The 22,632-nt window shown below is 41.1% G+C and overlaps 2 protein-coding genes across 10 annotated transcripts; one reads left to right on the top strand and one right to left on the bottom strand.

Annotated features, from left to right (window-relative positions):
- Window positions 1-5,141: 5,141 nt before the first annotated feature.
- On the top strand, window positions 5,142-6,926 carry LOC118300992 (glucose-dependent insulinotropic receptor). The gene is made up of 2 exons (XM_035625991.1): window positions 5,142-5,987; window positions 6,182-6,926. The coding sequence occupies exons 1-2, from the start codon at window positions 5,414-5,416 to the stop codon at window positions 6,853-6,855; spliced, it is 1,248 nt and encodes a 415-aa protein (XP_035481884.1). The 5' UTR covers window positions 5,142-5,413; the 3' UTR covers window positions 6,856-6,926.
- Window positions 6,927-10,364: 3,438 nt separating this feature from the next.
- Window positions 10,365-20,090, bottom strand: LOC118301457 (dual specificity protein kinase CLK4). 9 transcript variants are annotated; one of them, XM_035626980.2, is made up of 14 exons: window positions 19,453-20,089; window positions 14,925-15,011; window positions 14,492-14,584; window positions 14,221-14,264; window positions 13,551-13,650; window positions 12,890-12,956; window positions 12,672-12,785; window positions 12,312-12,478; window positions 11,985-12,073; window positions 11,767-11,887; window positions 11,583-11,665; window positions 11,408-11,487; window positions 10,917-11,007; window positions 10,365-10,810 (listed from the first exon to the last, which is right to left on the bottom strand). In XM_035626980.2, exons 1-14 carry the CDS (start codon window positions 19,688-19,690, stop codon window positions 10,655-10,657), a joined length of 1,530 nt encoding a protein of 509 aa, XP_035482873.1. In that variant the 5' UTR covers window positions 19,691-20,089; the 3' UTR covers window positions 10,365-10,654. The 9 variants fall into 9 exon arrangements, with proteins under 9 accessions (XP_035482873.1, XP_035482870.1, XP_035482871.1 ...); XM_035626977.2 differs by having other exon boundaries at window positions 13,491-13,650; window positions 19,453-20,088; XM_035626978.2 differs by having other exon boundaries at window positions 10,365-10,807; window positions 13,491-13,650; window positions 19,453-20,088.
- Between the last annotated feature and the right edge of the window lie 2,542 nt (window positions 20,091-22,632).

Genomic DNA, 22,632 nt, shown 5'->3' with positions numbered 1-22,632 from the left:
TGCTCCTTCCCTTCTCTCACCCTGGACAACTAGAGGGTTGTAACATGTTAAGACCTGTGTTTCATGTCTATGGAGATCTGAATCAGAACCCTAACCCTAACCCTGGACTTGGTTCTAGTTTGTTAAAGATGTTTCACCTTCATCTGCAAGCCTAAATCTCTGCCTTTGTCTGTCACCTGGTTAAGCATCTAAACCCAATTCCTATTCTTGGATTAGGTGGGCCACAGGATGGTGGACCCATGTCATTTTTTTCAGGCTGTGCTCAACTGGGCCACATGTGTCAAGATCCAGTTATCAGGGTTAGGGTTAGGGGTTAGGGTTAAGGGTTAACCCTAACCCTTTCCCAAGTCGGACTTGGGACAGAACCCTGTGTTTCCCTGGTTCAGACAAGGTGGCACATCTTCGTCAGCCCCTTTCCCTCAGGCCGATTTACCTTGGGACACCATGTTGCCCCTGACAACAGCTCACAGCATCACCGGGACACAGATTCTCAGAGGAGACAAAGGTCTGATTTTCCTACAATATGAAATGTCTCTAAGTCATAAGTCAATTTCACAAAAAAAGTCCATAAATGTTTCTTCATGTTTAACATACAGACAACATGCAGACTCACCGAGCTCCCACAGAGAAGCAGTTGTTGCGGTTTGGGTGGAGGCAGAAGAGCGAGGCCACGCAGTAAACACAGCATAACAACATGGACAGCAGCCGTCTCTTTAGAGACATCTTCAGTCTGACAGAAACACAAATCAGTTTCACTGCTTTCACATCATCTACGAGGAAAAGGAAATGTCTTTTGGGACAAACAACACCTGGTGGCTGCTACGCGGACACAAAGCAGAAAGACATAATTCCCATTCCTTATTTCTTATTATTTGAGTTAAGCATTTTTCACCTCGACCAGCAGGGTGAAAGAATGAAACATGAGACCTTTTATCTTGGTAACAACAAAACCTCTGACATCACAAATCAAACTCTGCAGTACACTGATGTGGAAAAATAGCAACTCGCAGCTAAATCCTGCTAATGTTGGACACCATACATCACCATCATCATCATCACCATCACCATCATCATCATCACCATCACCATCATCGCCATCATCATCACCATCACCATCACCATCACCATCATCACCATCATCATCATCACCATCACCACCATCATCATCACCATCACCATCATCACCATCAGCATCAGCATCAGCATCACCATCATCACCATCACCATCACCATCACCATTACCATCATCACCATCACCATCATCACCATCATCACCACCTTCATCACCATCACCATCATCACTATCACCATCACCATCATCACCATCACCATCATCACCATCACCATCACCATCACCATCATCACCACCATCATCATCATCACCATCACCATCATCATCATCACCATCACCATCACCATCATCACCATCACCATCATCACCATCACCATCACCATCACCATACATCACCATCACCATCACCATCATCACCATACATCACCATCACCATCACCATCACCATCATCATCATCACCATCACCATCACCGTCATCATCATCATCATCATCATCATCACCATCATCATCATCACCATCACCATCATCACCATCACCATCACCATCACATCACATCACCATCATCACCATCACATCACCATCACCATCATCACCATCATCATCATCATCATCATCATCATCATCATCACCATCACCATCACCATCATCATCATCACCATCACCATCACCATCATCACCATCCCCATCACCATCACCATCACCCTCACCATCATCACCATCACCATCACGATCATCACCATCAACACCATCATCATCACCATCACCACCAACTTCACAAACCTGGCCAAATAACTAGTTGATCTTTCCAAAGTGGAGAACTCCTCTTCCTTGGCTCACGACACGCAGCAGTTCCTTCAAACCAGATTCCAGGTTCAAGGTGGAGTCACAACATTCCGTCACAGTGGGTGGAGGATGGCGTTGGCAGGGGTGTAAACAAGATCCCGACTCCCTGGGTGCTGGGCACTGGGTACAATTCCTGCTGACCCACGCTTTGTTTTGAAAAGTCCTGAAAGGTCTAGCAGGGGTGAATAGCATTCCTAAATTGTGTGTCTGTTGGAGCTGTTTGGTTTGTTGGGCATGTGAGGTAATAAAAAGAGGATCTTTCCTCTCAGGTTGGACTCATATGGAACCTGGTGAAACTGGGATTGTTGAAGTTTGAGGATGTGTGAATGATAAGGTGTGAAAATGCCCAACACTAAGACAGAAATCACTTCTGTGTACAGCTATGTTTAATTATTAGCATATTTGTCCTTGACCGCAGGGTTAGGGGTTAGGCTTGTCCCACTGTGATGATACGTAGGCATAGACACGCGTTGAGCTAAATGCTAACATCAGTGTATATAAACACGTTCACAGTAAATAATGTTCACTATAATTAGTGTGTTTTCATGCTAACATTAGATGATTAGCACTAAGAAGAATGTACAGCTGAAGCTTATGTGAATATGTCATTAGTTTTTAAGTATTTGATCATAAACAGACAAATTTACTACAGCACAAGTATGAAGTGAGAGGATAAACACGTTTGCAATTCTTAGACCTTTTTTACGTCAGACATTTTGATATGTGATATGTAATCAGGACCCTGCATGGGACAACGACTTCATCCTGCGCTGCCGAGTCAAGACAAATGTCTCCTGTGAAAAAGGGCAAGAATGTCTGTCCTAAATGTCACAGCAATCCATTCAGAAGACAAGACATTACAAGTGGATCCAACAATGTTGGCAGTGCTAAAGAAAAAATTCAGGGGATTCCCAAAGTCACAGACAAATGTCAGGTACTGAATAAGTATAATTATACTTTGACCTCCTGGTTACATTAGAGGAAACTTCTGAGGATCAAGTCATTAATATAGTATCTGTATATAATTGATAGCATTTATGTCTTTCATTTGTTTTGCATACAACCCTGAAATCTGGTTATAAAAAAATTACAGTTACACATCTCTCTCTTTTGTTCACGTGTTTCAGGCGACTGCGAGGAAACACAAGCGCTGGAAGAAGCTCTGCTGCAACTTTCTTCAGTAGGTAAAAACCAACTTCTACTTTCTGCCTCTCTCCACACTGCCATGACCAGAATCAGCCACCAGGGGGCAGATGTAGACTTCCTCTGACTGAACGAATCAACATCGAGACAGAGTTTGAGTAAATCTGCATCCTTGAAAAATTATTGTAGAAAAAATGACAGATTGAAATCCCTGTAGTTTCGTGCATGTCTGTTATTGTTAACATGTTTGCATTTTTATATTAAAATTATAGGCCACTAAAAGGGTCAGTAGTGTGTATCTTATCAGAGAAAAAGAAAAAACAGAAACCGTAAGTTTCTTCTTTTTTCCACACAAATATACCTATTTTCTTTTTTTCAAGCTGAGAAGACACGTTTTGTGTTTTTTGTTAGATATTTACAGGCCTCCCTTGTTTCGTTGGGGGGGCACTGATCTGAGTTGTATTTTACAAATGAAACCCTTTTTCCTTTACTTCTGATGAAAAATCCAATTGTACCATACGCTCACATGTGGCTTTACAGTGAAATGAAAGTGTCCCTGTTCTGAGGTTTTGCAAACACACAGTCAGGACTAATCATTAACCAGTTCACGCTTCAACATTTCTCTCAGAACCTGTAGCTGCTCCTCAATGCTGAGAGAGATGGTGATAACAGATGATGTTTCGTGTGCAGCGTGAGAGAGCATCATTAGCCAGATTCATTTGTGTGGAAAATGGTCCCATCGTGCCAGATGTCTCTCCAGCAGGGGGAGAGTTTAACTAAGCCCACTCAGCTCTACACAGAACACAAACAACAACTTGCTTTTGTTTTTTATCTCACTGAATTTTAGCAAACCAGAATCAACACGTTTTTTAATCCAACACTGTCACAAACAATTACAACATCTGCATGTAAAAGCAGAAGGTTTACAAGGGGTCTCCAGAAAAATTCATTTAAATGTCAGGGAGCTTATCAATGTTTTTTTATATCACGCTTAATGAAGTCAGACACATATCTCTCCTCATACACTGCAACATGTTCTTGTACATTAACCTGCAGAGCTGAAGACCAGGAACAATATATTTCTGAGTTTATGCACAAAGACATGTTGTTTGTCACTGCGTTTTAAAACTATTTCATTAGTTTTATTGTTTGCTGTTATTTGTGGAGTATTGTATTATTTATACTCTTTACCCCTTTTGAAGTTATAGTTTATTTCATTCACCGGTTCTATGCACATTTTCAATTTACACATGAAAAAAATCCGAACTAAAAAAAAAAACAGAATAAAAAAAATTTGCAAAAACTTAAACAGCTGTCTGAGGTAGAAATGTGTAAATATTATCTTGATCGTTGATGAGAACTACAGTTGTAGCGGATGTTGAAAATGTGTTCAAACAAAGATTTTTTGTTTTATATAAGAAAAGACGTCAGACAGGTTCTAACATTATACAATATTAAAAGCTCTCAAACTGCCTATTTAGCCATTCATCTCTTCCACATTCGTTTAATTCATTCATATACATTTATCTATTCACTCTTTATTTAAAGTTTAGTTCTCTGTATCACATTAACTATACTGTAACCAAAATCTTTATTAAATTGATAAATACAGTAAATTGATCATGAACAGACCGCGCTGGGGCAAAGGTCGGTCCCATTGAAGCAACAACAAGCGGAAGGGAACTAATGTGTTAGAGTAGTTGTGTGTGTGAGTGACTGTATGTGAGTGTGTGTGTGTGTGTGTGTGTGTGTGTGTGTATTTGAGTGTGAGTGAGTGTATGTGAGTGTGTGTGTGTGTGTGTGTGTGTGAGTGTATCTGAGTGTGTGTGTGTGTGTGTGAGAGTGAGTGTATGTGAGTGTGTGTGTGTGTGTGTGTGTGTGTGTGTGTGTGTGTATGTATTTGAGTGTATGTGAGTGTGTGTGTGCGTGTATGTGTGTCTGTGCTTGTGTGTGTGTGTGTGTGTGTGAGGGGAGGGGACAAGTGAGACCTGCTGATGATGCTGTGAGTGTTTCTGTCCTTCAGTATTTGTTACACTGGTACCAGGATGAGATCGACTGGATGTTACAGGAGCCAGTAAACTTTCGACAGCTGTGGCATCAAGATGTGTGGAACATCATCAGACACTGGATTAATGTAACAGGATCGTTTTTGATTGACATGTTTATCTACGGAACCATTCGATCTTTTTTTAAATATTATTTACACAATCTTAACCTTAAAGTTTTTTACGACTTAGTGTTTGAGCATCTCTCCATTTTTTTTTCTGATGATATTTAAGTGCCACATTTTGTGATATGATGGACAACGGCTGCACAAACGCATCACTGTAAAATCTCTACATATATATTTGACATGTCATATTTGACTGGACAGGCGAGCACAGAGCCTTCTGGTACCATGACTCCTGACTGCATGGACTCCAACGAGCCGACAACCCAAAGCAACATGAGGCCTCGGGTGATGGGTGTGATCCTGAGCTTTGCCTCTTGCCTCATCATCTCCACCAACCTGCTGGTGGCGGTCGCTCTACTGAAGCTTCTCCTGAAGAGGAGCAGCCAGAGCTGGTGCTTTGTCTTCAACTTGGCACTAGCCGACGCCCTTGTGGGTGTGGCCATCACTGGCCTGGCAACAGAGGACTTCAACGGCAACAGCGACAACATCCCCCAGACTCGGCAAAGCCACATCATTGCCGACCCTCCCACAAATGCCACGCCTCCTGCTCAGGGGAAGACCCGCTGCCTGATGAGGATGGCCTTTGTCACGTCACCATGCACAGCATCCATCATGTCCATGTTCCTGATCTCACTCGACCGCTATGCAGCCATCAAGATGCCCCTGCGTTACTCCCTGCTGTCAGGGAAGGGAACAGCAGTCGGGGCCTTGCTGACTCTGTGGATCAGCTCTTTCACTTTGGGATTCTTGCCAAGTGAGTCTTAGACAAGAAAAACTGTTTAAGGGGAAAAAGGCTGCGGTTCAGTGTAAAAGTTTCTGATTGATGATGGATTATTTGCATAACAACCTAAATATTAGGTTTTATTTTTGTTCGAGGAATGTTTTCTTGATCATCTGTGTGCTTGTAGCAGCAGCATCATATTTGAATTAACCATTGTCCTCCGCTAGTCATGGTGCAGCAGCTGCAGGCGGAGGGCTATGACGGCTTCTGCGCATTCTTCTCCGTCATTGATGAAGTGGGCATCATCATCTTGTTCAGCGTGTGCTTCTTCCCTGTGCTCTCTGTGTTCGTCTACATCTACCTGGACATCCTGATGATTGCCCGCAGCCACCAGAAGAAGATCTGCCAGGTTAGGCAAGCAGGCTCCAGGACAGCTGGATATCAACATTATCAACATCACCAGCAGCTGCGAGGCGGCTACTGGAGTCACGTCAAGGCCCTGAAGACGGTGGCGGTGCTCGTCGGCTGCTTCTTAGTGCTGTGGTGCCCCTTCTTTGTAGTGTGCATAGTGCACGCTCTGTGTAAAAGGTGTGAACTCGCTGTCGTGTTGGAGAATTATCTGTGGCTGCTGGGACTGTCCAACTCACTGATCAACCCCCTGGTGTACGCCTTCTGGCAAAGGGAGGTGCGGCTGCAGTTGGCAGCCATGTTTTCCTGCTTTACAGGCAGGTCTTTGGGTGCAGGACCACCAGGTATCACAGGTAGATATGACCTTCAGGCTGTTGTGGAGACTCACACCCATGTTGGCAGTGGAGATACCGTCAACCCTGATCTGCTGCGGCCAATCACCTGTAACAATGAGGCTCAGACAGCGGCACAATCGGCCATGACCAGTTTATAAAAGAGACTATATATGGACTTGTAGTAGATGAGTATGTTATCAATATGAAAGATGCTTTCACACCAATAAATAATAATATCATTCAACATATTTAGTATTTTTCATATTTCAATATAACATATTAAATGGTACACTGTTCATAATATGTAGTAGTGCTACTGAGCCCAATTTGACCCAATTCTTTTAGACCTGTGACCAATTGACTAATAAAGTTTTCTTCCTTTCTTCTACTGTAGCTGTTGAACTATCATCATCAACATGTGTTCAGTACAAATGTATCTGCATTAGCAAAAGTACTGTACAAATATGTGCATCTAAGCAAAAAAAAATGTTTATTACAGAATATTTTCAGCCTTGGCTAAAATGGTGGCATGCAGCTCACAAGCCAGTTTGTGACGGTGCCACAAAGACACAACACAGACTGTCCACCTCTCGCTGTGGTTCACTGGGAGATTAACTGAAATGACATCAGTACAGTAGAATCTACAGATTTGACAGAAGGGCTCAGAAGTTGAAAAGACTAAAGAGTTGAGGTCCCTCAGTGGAGTTACTGCTCGTGATGGGCTTTTCACTAACTTCATGCAAACTCACTGCAAGTATGAAATCCCACAGACTCGGCTGCAGAGAATAAATATGAGACTGAAATTAAAATTTATTTTGTCAAAGAAACAGTTTGACATGGATTTAGGTTCTGACCGACTCTGTTCGTCTGATGAATTGATTACATTACAATATTACATTAAATAACATCACATTCATTTAGGGACTTACAATAAGTTAATTCAACCATGAAGATTTTACCCAAAAAGTGCAAGAATCATGTGAGCACATTTATCAAATAGGCAAAACGGCTTCAATGGCTGCATTTTCTTTTCTTTCCTCCTGTTTTAATTATTTATGGACAAATGTTCAATCTGAACAGGTGAGTTTAGTCTGAACAAGTGAGTTTAGTCTGAACAGGTGAGGACTTACACAGGTTAGTCTTTAACTCTGGGTCAAGTTCAAAGTCACATACTGACGTCACAGGACGACACCACAGACCCATGAAAGAGGAAAGAAAGTAAAACTCAAATTAGAGAAAGAAAATTAAATACATAAAAAATATAACCCTAATCCAAATCAGGAAACACTCCCAGTAAACTGACACTTATGAAGAATTAACGTAATTTTATTGCCACACCACTCAACATCCCTGACAACATGTTGCTTCTCGTACAGTATGTGAAGTCTCATTTACACTGACGCATTTGTGTATCAGATTTCGTTATTGCTGTAATGAATCTCATTTGGCACGAAATAATATACAAATATCTCAAAATACAAAGAAACATGGACGCCACACGTGTCTTTTGAGGTAATTCAATGAGTGTAGCGATATGTCGGCCATGAAAAGTATTTACAGCTTCACATTACTGGCTCTTCAGATCTGCGGCTTCACTTGACCAATGACGCAAATGAAAAGTTGTAAACGTGGGAATCGTTTCCAGTGTGTTGCCAGGTTGGGCTGATTTCTGGGTGACAGTTGATTTAAATTTTGTATCATGTTTCTCCAACAACAACAACAAAATTGGCTATATTCAAATGAATCAGCCGCTTCTCTCAACTGAGATCGGTGGAGTTTCATTGGTTCGATACACAAAGACTAATAACTAAAACAAAATTTTGTTCAGGTTCATTATCATTGTGATTAAACCTGAAATTTAACACCATCAAAGACTTAAGTCTGTGAATTTATTTAGTGAGATAAACTCAAACATGATTCCATTCATCTATAAATATTTGCTGCACTTAATTATCTGTCACGTTACTCTGAACTTTTTTGTACCTGACGGGATCCTGTAGAACGAAGACGCTGGTCTCCAGTGACCTGATTGGTCGACAGTTGTTGACAGGTTTTGATCTCTTATCTGGAACGTAGATAAGAGATCCTCCGGAGCAGGTTTACATTCAGCATCAGTTACCATGGTGATTGACCCCGGTCAGAAGAGAAGCAGCTTTGTAAGACGGAACACCAGAATTAAATTTGAAGTTTAACCTGAAGTTTAACCAGAGTTAAACCTGAAGTTAAACCGGAGTTAAACCAGAGTTAAACCTGAAGTTAAACCTGAAGTTAAACCTGGAGTTACCTCGATAACCGCAAATCCTGCTTCGTAGTCCAGACCTCTGTTTCCAGGACACTGAACACAAACCTAGACGAGAAGGAGTCAGGAAGGAGGAGGAGAGAGCAACTGTCTGTGTAAAAACATTCACACTGTGGAGCTCGTCTTGCTCTTGCTTCTATTGCACCTGTTGTCACTTTCATTTACACCAAAGCAGCTGAAACTGATTCACCATCACTTCCTGAATGACAGATTGTCCCTGAAGTGGAACTGACCTGGTGTGCCACGGATTCCCTTTTGAGCGTGTTCACTGAGCTGAAGTTCTGTGTTCTGAGTTTTACGTATGAAAACTGTCCCCCAAATAATGCACATGTAAGAGGCTTCACGGACGCATCATGTGACCATGACCTCATATCATGAGATCAGCTCATGAAGTGAGACATTTCCAGGTTTACCACCAGAAAAAATGAAAAGATAAAAAAGAGTTTTATGCTCCAGTGTTTAACCAAATACAATTGAAGCAGAGTCAGATCAAAAACAACACGCAGCAAAGGTCATGAGACAGACTGGAACCCATGACATCATTCACAAATGTGTGTTTTATGCTGCTTTATTACATCCATGTGATTTAGGAGCTTTGAGCTGATGTTTCAGACGAGCTGTTTATCTGCACAGGTCATATTTAATATCTATTCAGTCATGGAAACTTCCTCGGCTGCTTGAGTCTTGATAAATGTCGCCCACTTTACGAGTCAGCGGTCTGTATCAACAGAGTATCACAATATGTCTGTGGTTTCTTCGTGGGCTTACACAACATTTACTTCAGCATGAGAGGAGTGTCGAGATAAAGTGTATTAGCTGGATTTAGAGCTAATTCACCTTTGGAATATTTGTCTCTGGGCAGCACAGTGAAGCACTGGTTTCATCGTACTGTCTAGAAACCTGCAGGTCAGGTGAACTGCAGCTGTCACATGTTGTTTGTCAGAGAATATACTGACTGGCTTCGTTCTGGTTCTGGTTCTGGTTCTGGTTCTGGTTTTGGTTCTGGTTCTGGTTCTGGTTCTGATTCTGGTTCTGTTAGAGATTTCTTCCTGTTAAAAGATTTTTTCTCTCCACAGTCATGAACTCACTATGTAAAGAGCCTTGAGATGATGTTTGTCTTTTGGTGCTATACAAATAAAAAATGTAATTGACACTAACGACCTTGTGAGATTATAATACTTTTCTGTATTTTCAGACAGAATAAGTGACTCACACTTAATCCAACTCAAACAGTTTCAATTGTCGGTTTCTTGTTGTAGGTATGTTTCTAAATGATGACTTTGGTGAGAACAAAGTTATTACAAGTGATAGAAATGATTCAAATTTCATATACAATTGTTTTGTAGTAATTCATTGGATGAAACAGAATTTAAACAGCAGAATATTTATTAATAAACTGTTGACACAATGGACTAAGAATCAATGAAGGGAAACATGGAATTGTTCTGCATTAGACTTTTTAGAAGGGCATGCAGACTGAATATGTATTTCAAATAAACAGGAATGTGTCCACAACTGACATAATGACTGACGCTATCGATGAAAATCATCAAATCAGATAAATAAACCCAAACAGTTTAGTCAACGCAACGCTGAAATTAGGGTTAGATGCTGACATATACAGTATATATATATATATATGTGTGTGTGTGTGTGTGTTAACTATGCTGATTCTTCTGCGTCCTCAAGGAGCTGAAGAACGGATGCCACAGCGCCTCCTCCAGAGTGATCCGCCTGCAGACGTCGTACTCCAACATGCAGCCGAGCAGGTCGAACAGCTGCTGCTCCTCGTCGCTCCTCGTCTGCATGAACTGCTAAAAGACAGACAGTAACTGAAATGTATTATTATTATTATAACAGCGAGTGTGACCTCTGCCTCGCGGCTGCAGCTCATTGGCTGATATGGCTGATGATGCGTACTTTAAGTGGTTTACAGTTTTTCGTGATGTATTTGTCAGAGGAGCTCTGCTCGTCCCAGTTCAGACACTCGTTGTGCACGTAATGCTGCTTTCTGCACACAATGAAGAACATGCATTTGGGTTACACTCAAACTGTGGCGATCACTAGTTTAAATCATAAGCAGGAAACATCTGTCACCATGGATACTGATGTACACGTGTTGTGTCTCTGCAGGTGCAAAACTGTAAAGTAAAAATCACTATGAGAATGATATCTCTTTTAAAAATGTCTAATGGCCTAAATAAGGTGAACTATCTAATGAAGGTGTTTAGGCCTTGTTGTGTTTGAATTGTTAGTGAATCAATATAAAAGATAAAAAGTACAAAACTATGGAAAACGAATGGATGGATGAATTTTGCACTGAATCTAAACTTATCCGAGCGTAACTTTTACAATTTAAAGTGTCAGGAACATGCAACAAATTAAGTGTGTGTGTGTGTGTGTGTGGTTACTTGGTCAGTTTCAGCAGGTGGGGGGGAATAGGTCCAAGGACTTTCTCCATCATGGCGAGATGTTCTTTACTGTCATGGGTCTGAAACAAAAGATGTTCATAAGAACGTACTACAGTACTGTGTGTGTGTGTGTGTGTGTTTGTTTGTGTGTGTGTGTGTTGGGGGGGGGGTGTACCGGGAAGAGTGTACGTCCCAGGTAAAACTCCATGACAACGCAGCCCAGACTCCAGACATCACACAACTGGTTCCAGCCCAGATCTGAGCACAAAAACACAGTTGCAGATAAAAACGTGGATTATCTGACATGCACTGTGCCCGTGTGTGTGTATGTGTGTGTGTGTGTGTGCGCGTGTGTGTACCCAGTATGACCTCTGGAGCTCGGTAATGCCGTGTCGACACCAGAGATTCATGGTGTTCATGATCAAATGTGGCGGTGCCAAAATCCACCACCTTCACATCCAGACTCCTCAGTTTCCTCTCCTTTAACACACACAGATGCACACACTGCTAAACATCTTTACTAGAGTTTTATTTAGTATTTTCTGACTGAGGAAAGTTACTTGAACAGAAGTTTCACCTCCTCTCCGATGTTCTCACAGTTAGAGCAAACAAACAGGATGTTTTCTGGCTTAAGGTCGGTGTGTGTCAACTTGTTACGATGAAGGACTGTAAAACACACAAAACACACATACTGACATATACTAAAATAAAATAAAAATATATATAAAAGGTATGAAAAAAAAAATCATCAGTCTTAATTGATACACATCTGAGTCGTTTGGATTATTTTCTGACCCAAAGACGACTCAGTGAACAACAAGACCAACACCATGAAAAATACCAACAATGCGGAGGTCAGGTGTCAGAGGTCTCACACACACACACACACACACACACGACTTACAGCTGACGGCTCTGAAGATCTGAAAGGCCATGTGTCTGATCTGCTCCACGTTGAACGGCAGGAAGTCGTTCTGCTGTAGGAACTCGAAGGTGCTGAGGCCGAGCAGCTCGAACACGATGCAGATGTGACCTTCGTGCTCGAACCAGTCCAGCATCCTCACGCAGGCGCTGGCAGGAGACAGCAAGTGATCCATAAACATGAGGCCTTTACATAACTGAAGACGATAAAGATTGAAAATTCAAAATCGTTTCTCGCAACTTCATTTGCACATATATCAATCTAAAACGTACAAATGTAAGGTAAAATGAATGTAATCTAAAAACAAAAACTGGATTTACACTGAGGGTCGACAAGACTCACAATCTGTTGTCGTCATCCAGTCTGTTGATCTCCTCCAGCACTGCGATCTCAGACCTCGCTACGTCACGGAAACACTCAATGTTCCTCACAATCTTCACAGCCACATGCTTGTCTCTGTGGAACACACACACACACACACACACAAATTGACAAAATAAGTAATTGCACCAATGCCACAAACATGACTTGCCTGCATTCGCTGTATCCATTTTGCTTACGTGTCCCGATCAATACACTCCACCACCTTTCCAAAGGCTCCAGCTCCCAGAGAAGAGACCACCTCATCTGGGAACACAAAGACATGAATAGAGGATGAACAGTAACAGTAACAGTAACAGTAACCCTAATCCCAATGTACTGAACAGTATTTGTAATGGTTAGTGCAAAGAATAATCCAACATTTCAGCCACCACAAAACAGTAAAACAATATTTACTTGAAAATTGTAAATTTCACATTTCAGTTTTATTTCCTTTTCTTTTACTGAAGAACGTTTTTCAAAATGTCAGCGATTGAGGAATTTACTTTCAGGCATCAGGCTGTAACATGCTTCCAAATTTAATGCAGTTAATTTTTAATTTGTCAACTGTTTTTAAAGATTGACGACATGACAGCTCACAAAAGTGAAACAAAATCATTATGAATAGCTCATAGGCCCCGCCCCCTAGTGTCTGGATGCAGTACAGGTCATAAGCCCCGCCCCCTCCATGTGAGCCAGTAGCAAACTGGTTTGAAAACAAAGTTACCCTCATGTGGCCACAACAGAAAGTCAACACATGAAAGGGTTAGGGGACAAGATGGACACAGAGGAGTTGAATACATCTTTGTTTCATCACAAGGCCGAGGTGATGGACCAGGTGACCTTCCTCATCGTCCTCACAGCTCTGCTTCTTGTGGCTGTTCTCTCCTCCATCATCAGCAGCACTGACAGCGCTGTCATCAAGTGAAGCAGATTCAAGGCTGAGCGAGTCGTCCAGCAGCTGAGTTGAGGTCGAGGTGATAAAGGTGTTGGTGGTTGTGTTCGAGACGTAAAGGTCGACAATGGACAAAGACAGGATGACAGTTTTTTAATCACATACACACAAAAAGGTTCCATTCCATAGAGGGGCAGTTTGAACTTACAGTATATTACACAGAACAAGTTGTGAAGAAGCCACAAACATATCGTCACACATTAAATCATATCAGAAACAGGAGACACTGATGACACAAGGCTCATAATTGACATAATTCAGTACATTTTAAATGATTTTGTCTAATTTTGGATAATATACTTTTAAAACTAACGTGGAACAAAAAACAAACAGTAAAAAGGCAAAAACATAATTAATTGATTGATCCCATGTTTCATTTCAGGGACTACACCAACTTTGTGGATTTGGATTTATAGAGCAGCTTCGACTTTTACAGCCGACACTTGATTACTGTATTATTTATTTATTATTAGCCCCTTTTTTAATATACTTAGTGCTGTAGAAAATCAATCACGATGATGAAGTTGTTTGAATTTATTTTAACTACATGATAAATATATACTGTATATATCGTACCGAGGTGTTGAAACTCCCAGTCGTCACGTCACTGTGGAGAAGATCTTCGAGAGAAAAGACAGTGAAGACATTTAGTTATTGTAAACACAATCACCACCTTCACAGGTCGATCAGGACAGACAGTGATTCAGGTCATACTTCTACATAGACTATTATCATATTTATTTGCTTATCCCTTATGTAAATTTTTATTAAAATTAAAAATCAAACAGGCTGTTACTGATGTAAACACATTATTGTTTTGAGTTCAATCTCAGCTCAATAATTGTACCTCTCCTGTAAGTACAGTCGTCATCCTTGATTCCCATCGTTGTGCTGTCCACGCTGGGCTGTGAGGGGACACACTTCTCCAGACTCTGGAGGTCTGAGGATGAGTGGACAGGGAGGAATCAGAACCACAGAGAGGGTGTAGTTGTGTGAGATCCTTTCAGCTAACAGAGGTTAAGAATAAAAATAAAAAAGTAGTGCAGCTTGAGGGTGAGTTAGACTAACCCTCTAAAATTAAAAATTAAATAATAGATCCTCAGGAGGTTGTTGGGATTCAACCTCTGGGGACAAAGAATGTCTTGACTAAATGTCATGGGAATCAAGACAATAATTATGGGGATACTTACAGACATTTATTTCCAACCAAAGCTTCAACATTTAAATTCTTTCAACATGCTGCTGAAGGAAAAGAGAAAACAATCAGCCTCATAACTCACAAGCTCTGAACGAACCTGAACGAGGAATCAGATTTCTAAAGTCTGAAGGTCCAAAACACTTTGGTGTCTTCCTCTTCCTCCTCTCAGCTGCTCTGTCACACAAAAGTAGACATTTTTGATTTGGAACGAAATCCAAATAAAAACTGAAAAGTCATGTTTGTCCGTTGAGAACTTCACAGCTCGCCGTCTGTGCTCTGTGTTCAGACTTTGATCCACAGGGGCGAAGGTTTCTTGTCGTCCAACCCCTGATGGCATCTTCTCTGTTTTCAAAGCTAAACATAGTGTTAGACCACTTCAACCCAGAAACCCAGGGCTGCGCCTGGACTCTTGAGAGGGCGAGTTACGACCCCCCATTAAGTGGGGCAGGTTCCACAGGGGCGAGAAGAAAACCTGAAACTATAATGGTCCCGTGGGTAAAAGGAGGTTTTTAGAGAAGTCAGGTTTTCATTTCTTCATCTGTCTATTTCTTCTGGGACGTTTCACAGGGGTATACTTTTCTTCCTTTTTAATTATTTAATCATTCAATTGCTTTTTTACTTTCTCTGAATTGTTTTTGTTTTACTTTCTCCTCTTTTAGGATATTATGTCATCTTTATTTTATCTTTTTTTCTTCTTCACATCTTTTTTAGTGGTTAATCATTATATCTATATCATTTCATCTTTTTTACCTGCCTTTGTTTCCCATGTTATGTTAATATTGTTTTGCTCAGTGCATGAATGGGGTCCAGGTATTGGTTTTTATTGCTTTTCTCCTGTAAAGCACTTTGTGTTACATTGTTTTTACAGAAAACTATAAAAAAGAAAGTCTGAATGGTCGATTGATTCATGGTATTTTGCCAAAGAGCACCTTGACTCAAACCCCTGAACCCCTGAGCCAAAGGCTTAATTGTTGAATATGGTGTTTAATAAACGAGTCACTGCACCAACATGAAAACATCAGTCCAACAGTGAAGAACAGTCGATGCAGCAATGTGATTTTAGACTCTGATCCTGGCACATTGTGTTTGTCTGTACCCGAGATGGATCACAGTTTATGACAATCAATGCAGAAAAGCAGGTTGTTCACATACTTTTCATTGTTATCATATTTCCAGGATCTATTTTCAGCCCAGGACATTATTCCAGCAGCTGAGCACTGAACATGGGATCATCTGTAAATAACTTGTGTTAACAGTGTGGCTCTCTGCAGACTGTAGATACACAGATAAGACTTGTTATTCAAATCATATTATTCTTTTTTCAATGTTTAAGGTCTGACAATAAGAACATTGTAAAATATATGTTTATATAAATAATATTTTCCATTGGTTATTGACTCCTTGACAACAGCCCGTCCACAACCTCACAGTTTGCAGTAGCAAATGTGACGGCACGCAGATTGGTCACCTTCACTGGAGCGAGGCCACGACACTTGTCAGTGGTTCTAACTGTATCTTCATGCAATGACAACCCGTCCTCCCTGCGCTGCTTCCACAAATAGCAGACATTCCATTCACAGCTGCGGCTTCTCGCTTTCACTCTGTGTTATTTCTAATCTTTTCGCCACCTCCTGCTCCATTTCTGATCTATTTGAATTTCATTTGAATTCTTCTGCAAGATTTTGAATATCAGTAAAACCTACAATCTCAAGATGTTACCAGATTGAAATATTCCTCCATATTATTTCCAAGTAGGAGAAAGTTAAGAATGAACTAGACATTTTAAACATTGAAATTGCAGTTGAGATGAGGTTTGCAGTGTGACTTTGCTTTTCATAGCCAACAATGTGAGTGAGTGTTGGTCGTTCCTCCCTTTCCCGGGAATAGATCTGTGGCTCAGCTGTGTCACTGATGTAAATCAACACTGACGATGATCACTCCTACTGACAACATGCAGGACTGTTGTCACTCACTTAAGATGCTCCAACATTCACTAATCACAAAGTACTGCCAGTAGTGTAGCAGGTTTAGCTCTGTATAATAATATGACCCATTCCAACTGCAGCCAACGAGACTCTTCTCCAGAACACAACAGTTTATTTTATTTCTTTCAGAACTGGGATTGTATCACTGATATGTTTTCATAACTCTTCTCTGTTTGGCTAAAAACTACTTTTCTGCAAAGTGTTCCACAATATAGATTTGTGTGCCCTTGAATTTAATGACATTAACTGATTTCCCAATAAATCCTTCTAATTTAAAACTATTCATCAAAATTAAACATCTAAATTTTTACTAGTTTGTTTTTTGTGTCTTTCTAATTATCCAACTTAATATGTTTTTTATTGTTGTCACCAGGAAAATACAAATAACTTACACTTGATGATCTACTGATTGTGGACAATGGTTTTGGAAAAACGTACCTTCTTTTTTAAATATGTATATATATGTTTTCGTATCTTTACATTTGCATATTGTTTTATTTCACCCACACACACACAAACACATACTTGTATACCGTTTTCTAACTCTCAGGGAGTCCCATGGCAGTTTTGTTGTCAACAGCATTATAATGAAAATGAAGAAACTCTTCTCAATCCCTCTCCAGGCTGTGATACTTAAACCTTTGGCTCCACTTAACTTTGAAGGAAATAGAATCCATTTTAATCCAGATGGTTGAGATCGGTGACCGGTGGCTTTAATTGAAGGGGATTATCAATTCATCCGATACGGCTGAAAGATTACACTTCGATGAAATCTAACATTAGTCTTGACACTGTAAACTGACACAGCTCCAACAATTAGCACTATGCTAACCACATTAGCACTATGCTAACCACACTCGACACTGCAGAGTGCAGCGTGTTATTGAGGATACTCATGATATTAAATTACAGTCCTGAGGTGAAACCATGGAGCTGTAATACTGCACAACATCAATTCAATTTATCACTGGTGGAAACAGATTCAATGAGATTTGTCACCAGTAACCATGGTAACAAAGGTTTGTTGAAATCTTTGTAAAGTTTCAAAAATTTTCCAAAACAACTTCTCTATTTTTTCTATAGCGGAAATGGTCATATATAGTGATTGATGAATTACTTACCAATTATAAATGTAAAAAAAACGCATTGCCGGTTTTGTCCTTTTTTAAGATGCATGATTGATGATGACCAATATCCCTGTGAATTTTCTGACAGTAGAATTTGTGTTTTCCTTGTGTCTCTGTGTTCAGTTCCCTTTGTTATCTGTTGTGTTTTGTTTGGTATTTCCTGATTTATTTTGACATGCACATCCTGTTCCTCTGTCTCTTTTTGTCAGCCATTTGACTTCTTGTGTCTCACTCTTCTGTGATTGTCTGCTCCGCCCTCACGAGTTTAACCTGAGTCCAATCTTCACTGTGTATTTAGTATTTGTGCTGTTTCCAGTCGGTGATGTGTCCCGTGTCTTGTTCCCTGGTTTGGTTTGTATTTTGATCTCCAGTTATTTTCTTATTTCTACCTGAAAGATCCATGTCTCTTTTTGTTTTCTTTAATTAAAAGTAGTTCTTATTTTGCACTTTGCATGTTGGTCCTGCTCCTTCACACGTAACAGTAGTTGTATCCATTCACTTATTTTGATGTATTTCCCAGCAGGATTCACTAATCCAGCTTGTTGCGTTGTTGGACCACAGAACAGTGTCATTGTCCAGTTGCACCAATTATCATTCTGCTATACGGGAAAAAAACTCTCTCCTGTTTGTCTTATTTTTTAAACAGTTGCAATCTTGTTGGGCCAGAGACCAGGATGCAGCAACAGTAAAACAGTGTCAGTGTGCCCGTGTGGCCAGAAAAGAGGAGCATGCAGCCAATGGCATAAGACTTGTATCCACAGCCTTCATATCGTGAGTCAGACTATATTTTCTCCGATGAAGATGACGCAGCTGTCGTTAACCTAACAATTTAGTGCCCTAATTCTGAGACAGTTCTATATTTCTAGAGTGAAATTCAGTGATTGTTATAATAATAAATGTTACATTTAGGTCCCCATCTCATTTGAATAGATTTTGCTCAAAAGAAAGCATCTGCTGCAGCAATGACAAACAATTAAAGGAAGCGAACACTGACCTGGATTCAGACCGATGGAGTTAAAGCCTGTTTGCAGATTTCAAGCTAGTAAGATAAATTAGTTATCTATTTAATGTCCATGTTGATGCTTTTCAGGCTTCAACTCTTGTTGTGATAATTTACTTTTCTTGTCTTCAGTGAGCAGCTCTGCTTTTGTTTTCAATGTAGTGAAGTTTTTATTAGAGTGAACCCAAAGACTATAACTGCACATTACTATATTAGTTTTTAAAACATTGGGTTAGCCCTAACCCTAACCCTTCAAAATGTATGGCAAAATAATGTTAACTATAATTACGTATTTATTCCTTTATATTCTGACTTGTGTACAATAATTTCAAGAAACATGCAGGACTTGCATTGAACGGTTTTCCTCAAGTCAACATCAGTTAATGTCAACTATGTCCCACTAAGACAGTATGTTTGAAAAAGTTTTTGGAAAATGTTACTGCAGAGAATAAAAGCAAATATTAGAAAAAAAATAAGTAAATCCTACTTTCTGCTCACCTGTCTTTAAGAAAGTATCTGTGATGTCCTCTGCCGCTCCTTCTCTGATGACTCCTACTTGTTTGTTTGAGCAACATACCCTCCTTTTCTTTTTCTTCCTACCAGTGCGACCCCCCCTGTGCGAATGCAAACACTTAACGCCCTCGCTGCAAACTTGGAGAGACAGGAAATGGAGGGGCAATAAAACTTGATGTCCCACAGAAAACCAAGACGTGCACATTCCTGTGTGGTTCCTCATCCAGCAGCAGTGAAAAGCAACACGGTGAGTAGCCTCGTCTTCAACCCTTCACCTGACCCAGCAGGAGCTCTTCTTTCATCCCACAGGAGAGAACATAGTGTCCTGTGTCTGATGTGGACCTGTTGATGCATGAGATTGTATGATGTAGTAAATGATACAGGGGAGACAGAATGTGACATTGCAGTCATATTCAACCCACATTTTGTACACAACTGTTGTGTCCATGTAAACAGTGTCGCATAAGTTCCACAACTGAAGGTCCAACCCTAAGCCAAGGGCTGTTCAGAGGTGCTATCAACTGATGTTTTTGGGTTAGGGCAGGTGGAGAAATATATCATGATGAGACTGACAGGATAGTGAATCTGTTCTGATTCTGGTGGGTGGGAGTAGGTAGGTAGGTTACAATGCCCAAATGAATAGACTAAAATGAATGTTTCTTATTTATATATAAATATTGTTCTTAGTCTTTTAAAATAAATAATGAAGCCCAATGAACTTATTTTTAATAGATTCCTTAATTATGATTTTTAAATTAGTTATAAATCCCAATGAACCTGTTTGGATTAATTTATTATAAGAATGTGATAAAGTGATTTAGGGCTTGGGATGAGGTAAATTTAGGGCATAGGATGAGGTTAGGGTTAGGGTTAGGGTTAGGTGAAGGGATCTGATCCCGTCTCCTAAAGGAAATGGGTGGTGCACGCTCCATCCACCCACCCCCATAATCTCGGTCCCGAAAAGGCTGGCGGCTCCGGAAGGGCTGGCGGTCCCGGAACGGCTGGCGGTCTCGGCGGTGGGTTAGGGTTAGGTAAGTAAATTAGAGCCCGTCTCCCGGAGGAGACGGAAAAGGCACTCTCCACCCACCCAGTCCCATCACCTCGATCCCAGGACGGAGCAAAGTGCATAGAAATTGAGGTAAGTATAAAGGAACAAATGTACCATATGAAAAATAGGCAAGACTGTGCCTTACGAAAAATCATCACTGTGAATAAAAAGATCTTTTTCAAAAGATGGTGTCCGGCTCTCTTTGGCAACGTTTCGACCTACTTGGTCTTCATCAGGCCAGCGGGACACATATAAAAATCATATAATTAGAGTCAATTCATAGGACTCAGGTACAGCTTGAGCGATCCTGTCAGCTCGATGTGCGTGTGTGAAATGGGCTCCCTAACTGGGGCTCCTCCTTTTATACTCTCAATAAGGCTCCTCCTCTCAACTCTACTTGTTTTTTGAATTAACCCCATGATCCTCAAGTCCATTAAAAGAGCCCATACTTAGGGTCAGATAGGGTTGGGATCATGGTTAGGGTTAGGGCCCAGAATCAGGGCTAGGGGTAGGTTCCGAAAATGTGGATTGGGGACCGAAGTGACAGGGATACTGGGTGGAGGACCTGGCCGGGTTAGGTAAGTAAATTAGAGCCCGTCTCCCGGAGGAGACGGAGAAGGCACTCTCCACCCACCCAGTCCCATCACCTCGATCCCAGGACGGAGCAAAGTGCATTGAAATTGAGGTAAGTATAAAGGAATAAATGTACCATATGAAAAATAGGCAAGACTGTGCCTTACGAAAAATCATCACTGTGAATAAAAAGATCTTTTTCAAAAGATGGTGTCCGGCTCTCTTTGGCAACGTTTCGACCTACTTGGTCTTCATCAGGCCAGCGGGACACATATAAAAATCATATAATTAGAGTCAATTCATAGGACTCAGGTACAGCTTGAGCGATCCTGTCAGCTCGATGTGCGTGTGTGAAATGGGCTCCCTAACTGGGGCTCCTCCTTTTATACTCTCAATAAGGCTCCTCCTCTCAACTCTACTTGTTTTTTGAATTAACCCCATGATCCTCAAGTCCATTAAAACAGCCCATACTTAGGGTCAGATAGGGTTGGGATCATGGTTAGGGTTAGGGCCCAGAATCAGGGCTAGGGGTAGGTTCCGAAAATGTGGATTGGGGACCGAAGTGACAGGGATACTGGGTGGAGGACCTGGCCGGGTTAGGTAAGTAAATTAGAGCCCGTCTCCCGGAGGAGACGGAGAAGGCACTCTCCACCCACCCAGTCCCATCACCTCGATCCCAGGACGGAGCAAAGTGCATTGAAATTGAGGTAAGTATAAAGGAATAAATGTACCATATGAAAAATAGGCAAGACTGTGCCTTACGAAAAATCATCACTGTGAATAAAAAGATCTTTTTCAAAAGATGGTGTCCGGCTCTCTTTGGCAACGTTTCGACCTACTTGGTCTTCATCAGGCCAGCGGGACACATATAAAAATCATATAATTAGAGTCAATTCATAGGACTCAGGTACAGCTTGAGCGATCCTGTCAGCTCGATGTGCGTGTGTGAAATGGGCTCCCTAACTGGGGCTCCTCCTTTTATACTCTCAATAAGGCTCCTCCTCTCAACTCTACTTGTTTTTTGAATTAACCCCATGATCCTCAAGTCCATTAAAACAGCCCATACTTAGGGTCAGATAGGGTTGGGATCATGGTTAGGGTTAGGGCCCAGAATCAGGGCTAGGGGTAGGTTCCGAAAATGTGGATTGGGGACCGAAGTGACAGGGATACTGGGTTAGGGTTAGGGGGTTAGGGTTAGGGGTTAGGGGTTAGGGTTAGGGTTAGGGTTAGGGGTTAGGTAAGTAAATTAGAGCCCGTCTCCCGGAGGAGACGGAGAAGGCACTCTCCACCCACCCAGTCCCATCACCTCGATCCCAGGACGGAGCAAAGTGCATTGAAATTGAGGTAAGTATAAAGGAATAAATGTACCATATGAAAAATAGGCAAGACTGTGCCTTACGAAAAATCATCACTGTGAATAAAAAGATCTTTTTCAAAAGATGGTGTCCGGCTCTCTTTGGCAACGTTTCGACCTACTTGGTCTTCATCAGGCCAGCGGGACACATATAAAAATCATATAATTAGAGTCAATTCATAGGACTCAG

This window comes from Scophthalmus maximus, unplaced genomic scaffold, assembly GCF_022379125.1.
Source record: "Scophthalmus maximus strain ysfricsl-2021 unplaced genomic scaffold, ASM2237912v1 un_2, whole genome shotgun sequence".
NCBI classification, from domain to species: domain Eukaryota; kingdom Metazoa; phylum Chordata; class Actinopteri; order Pleuronectiformes; family Scophthalmidae; genus Scophthalmus; species Scophthalmus maximus.
Note: the sequence above shows the minus strand (reverse complement) of the source record. Positions and strands in the feature narration are given on the sequence as shown.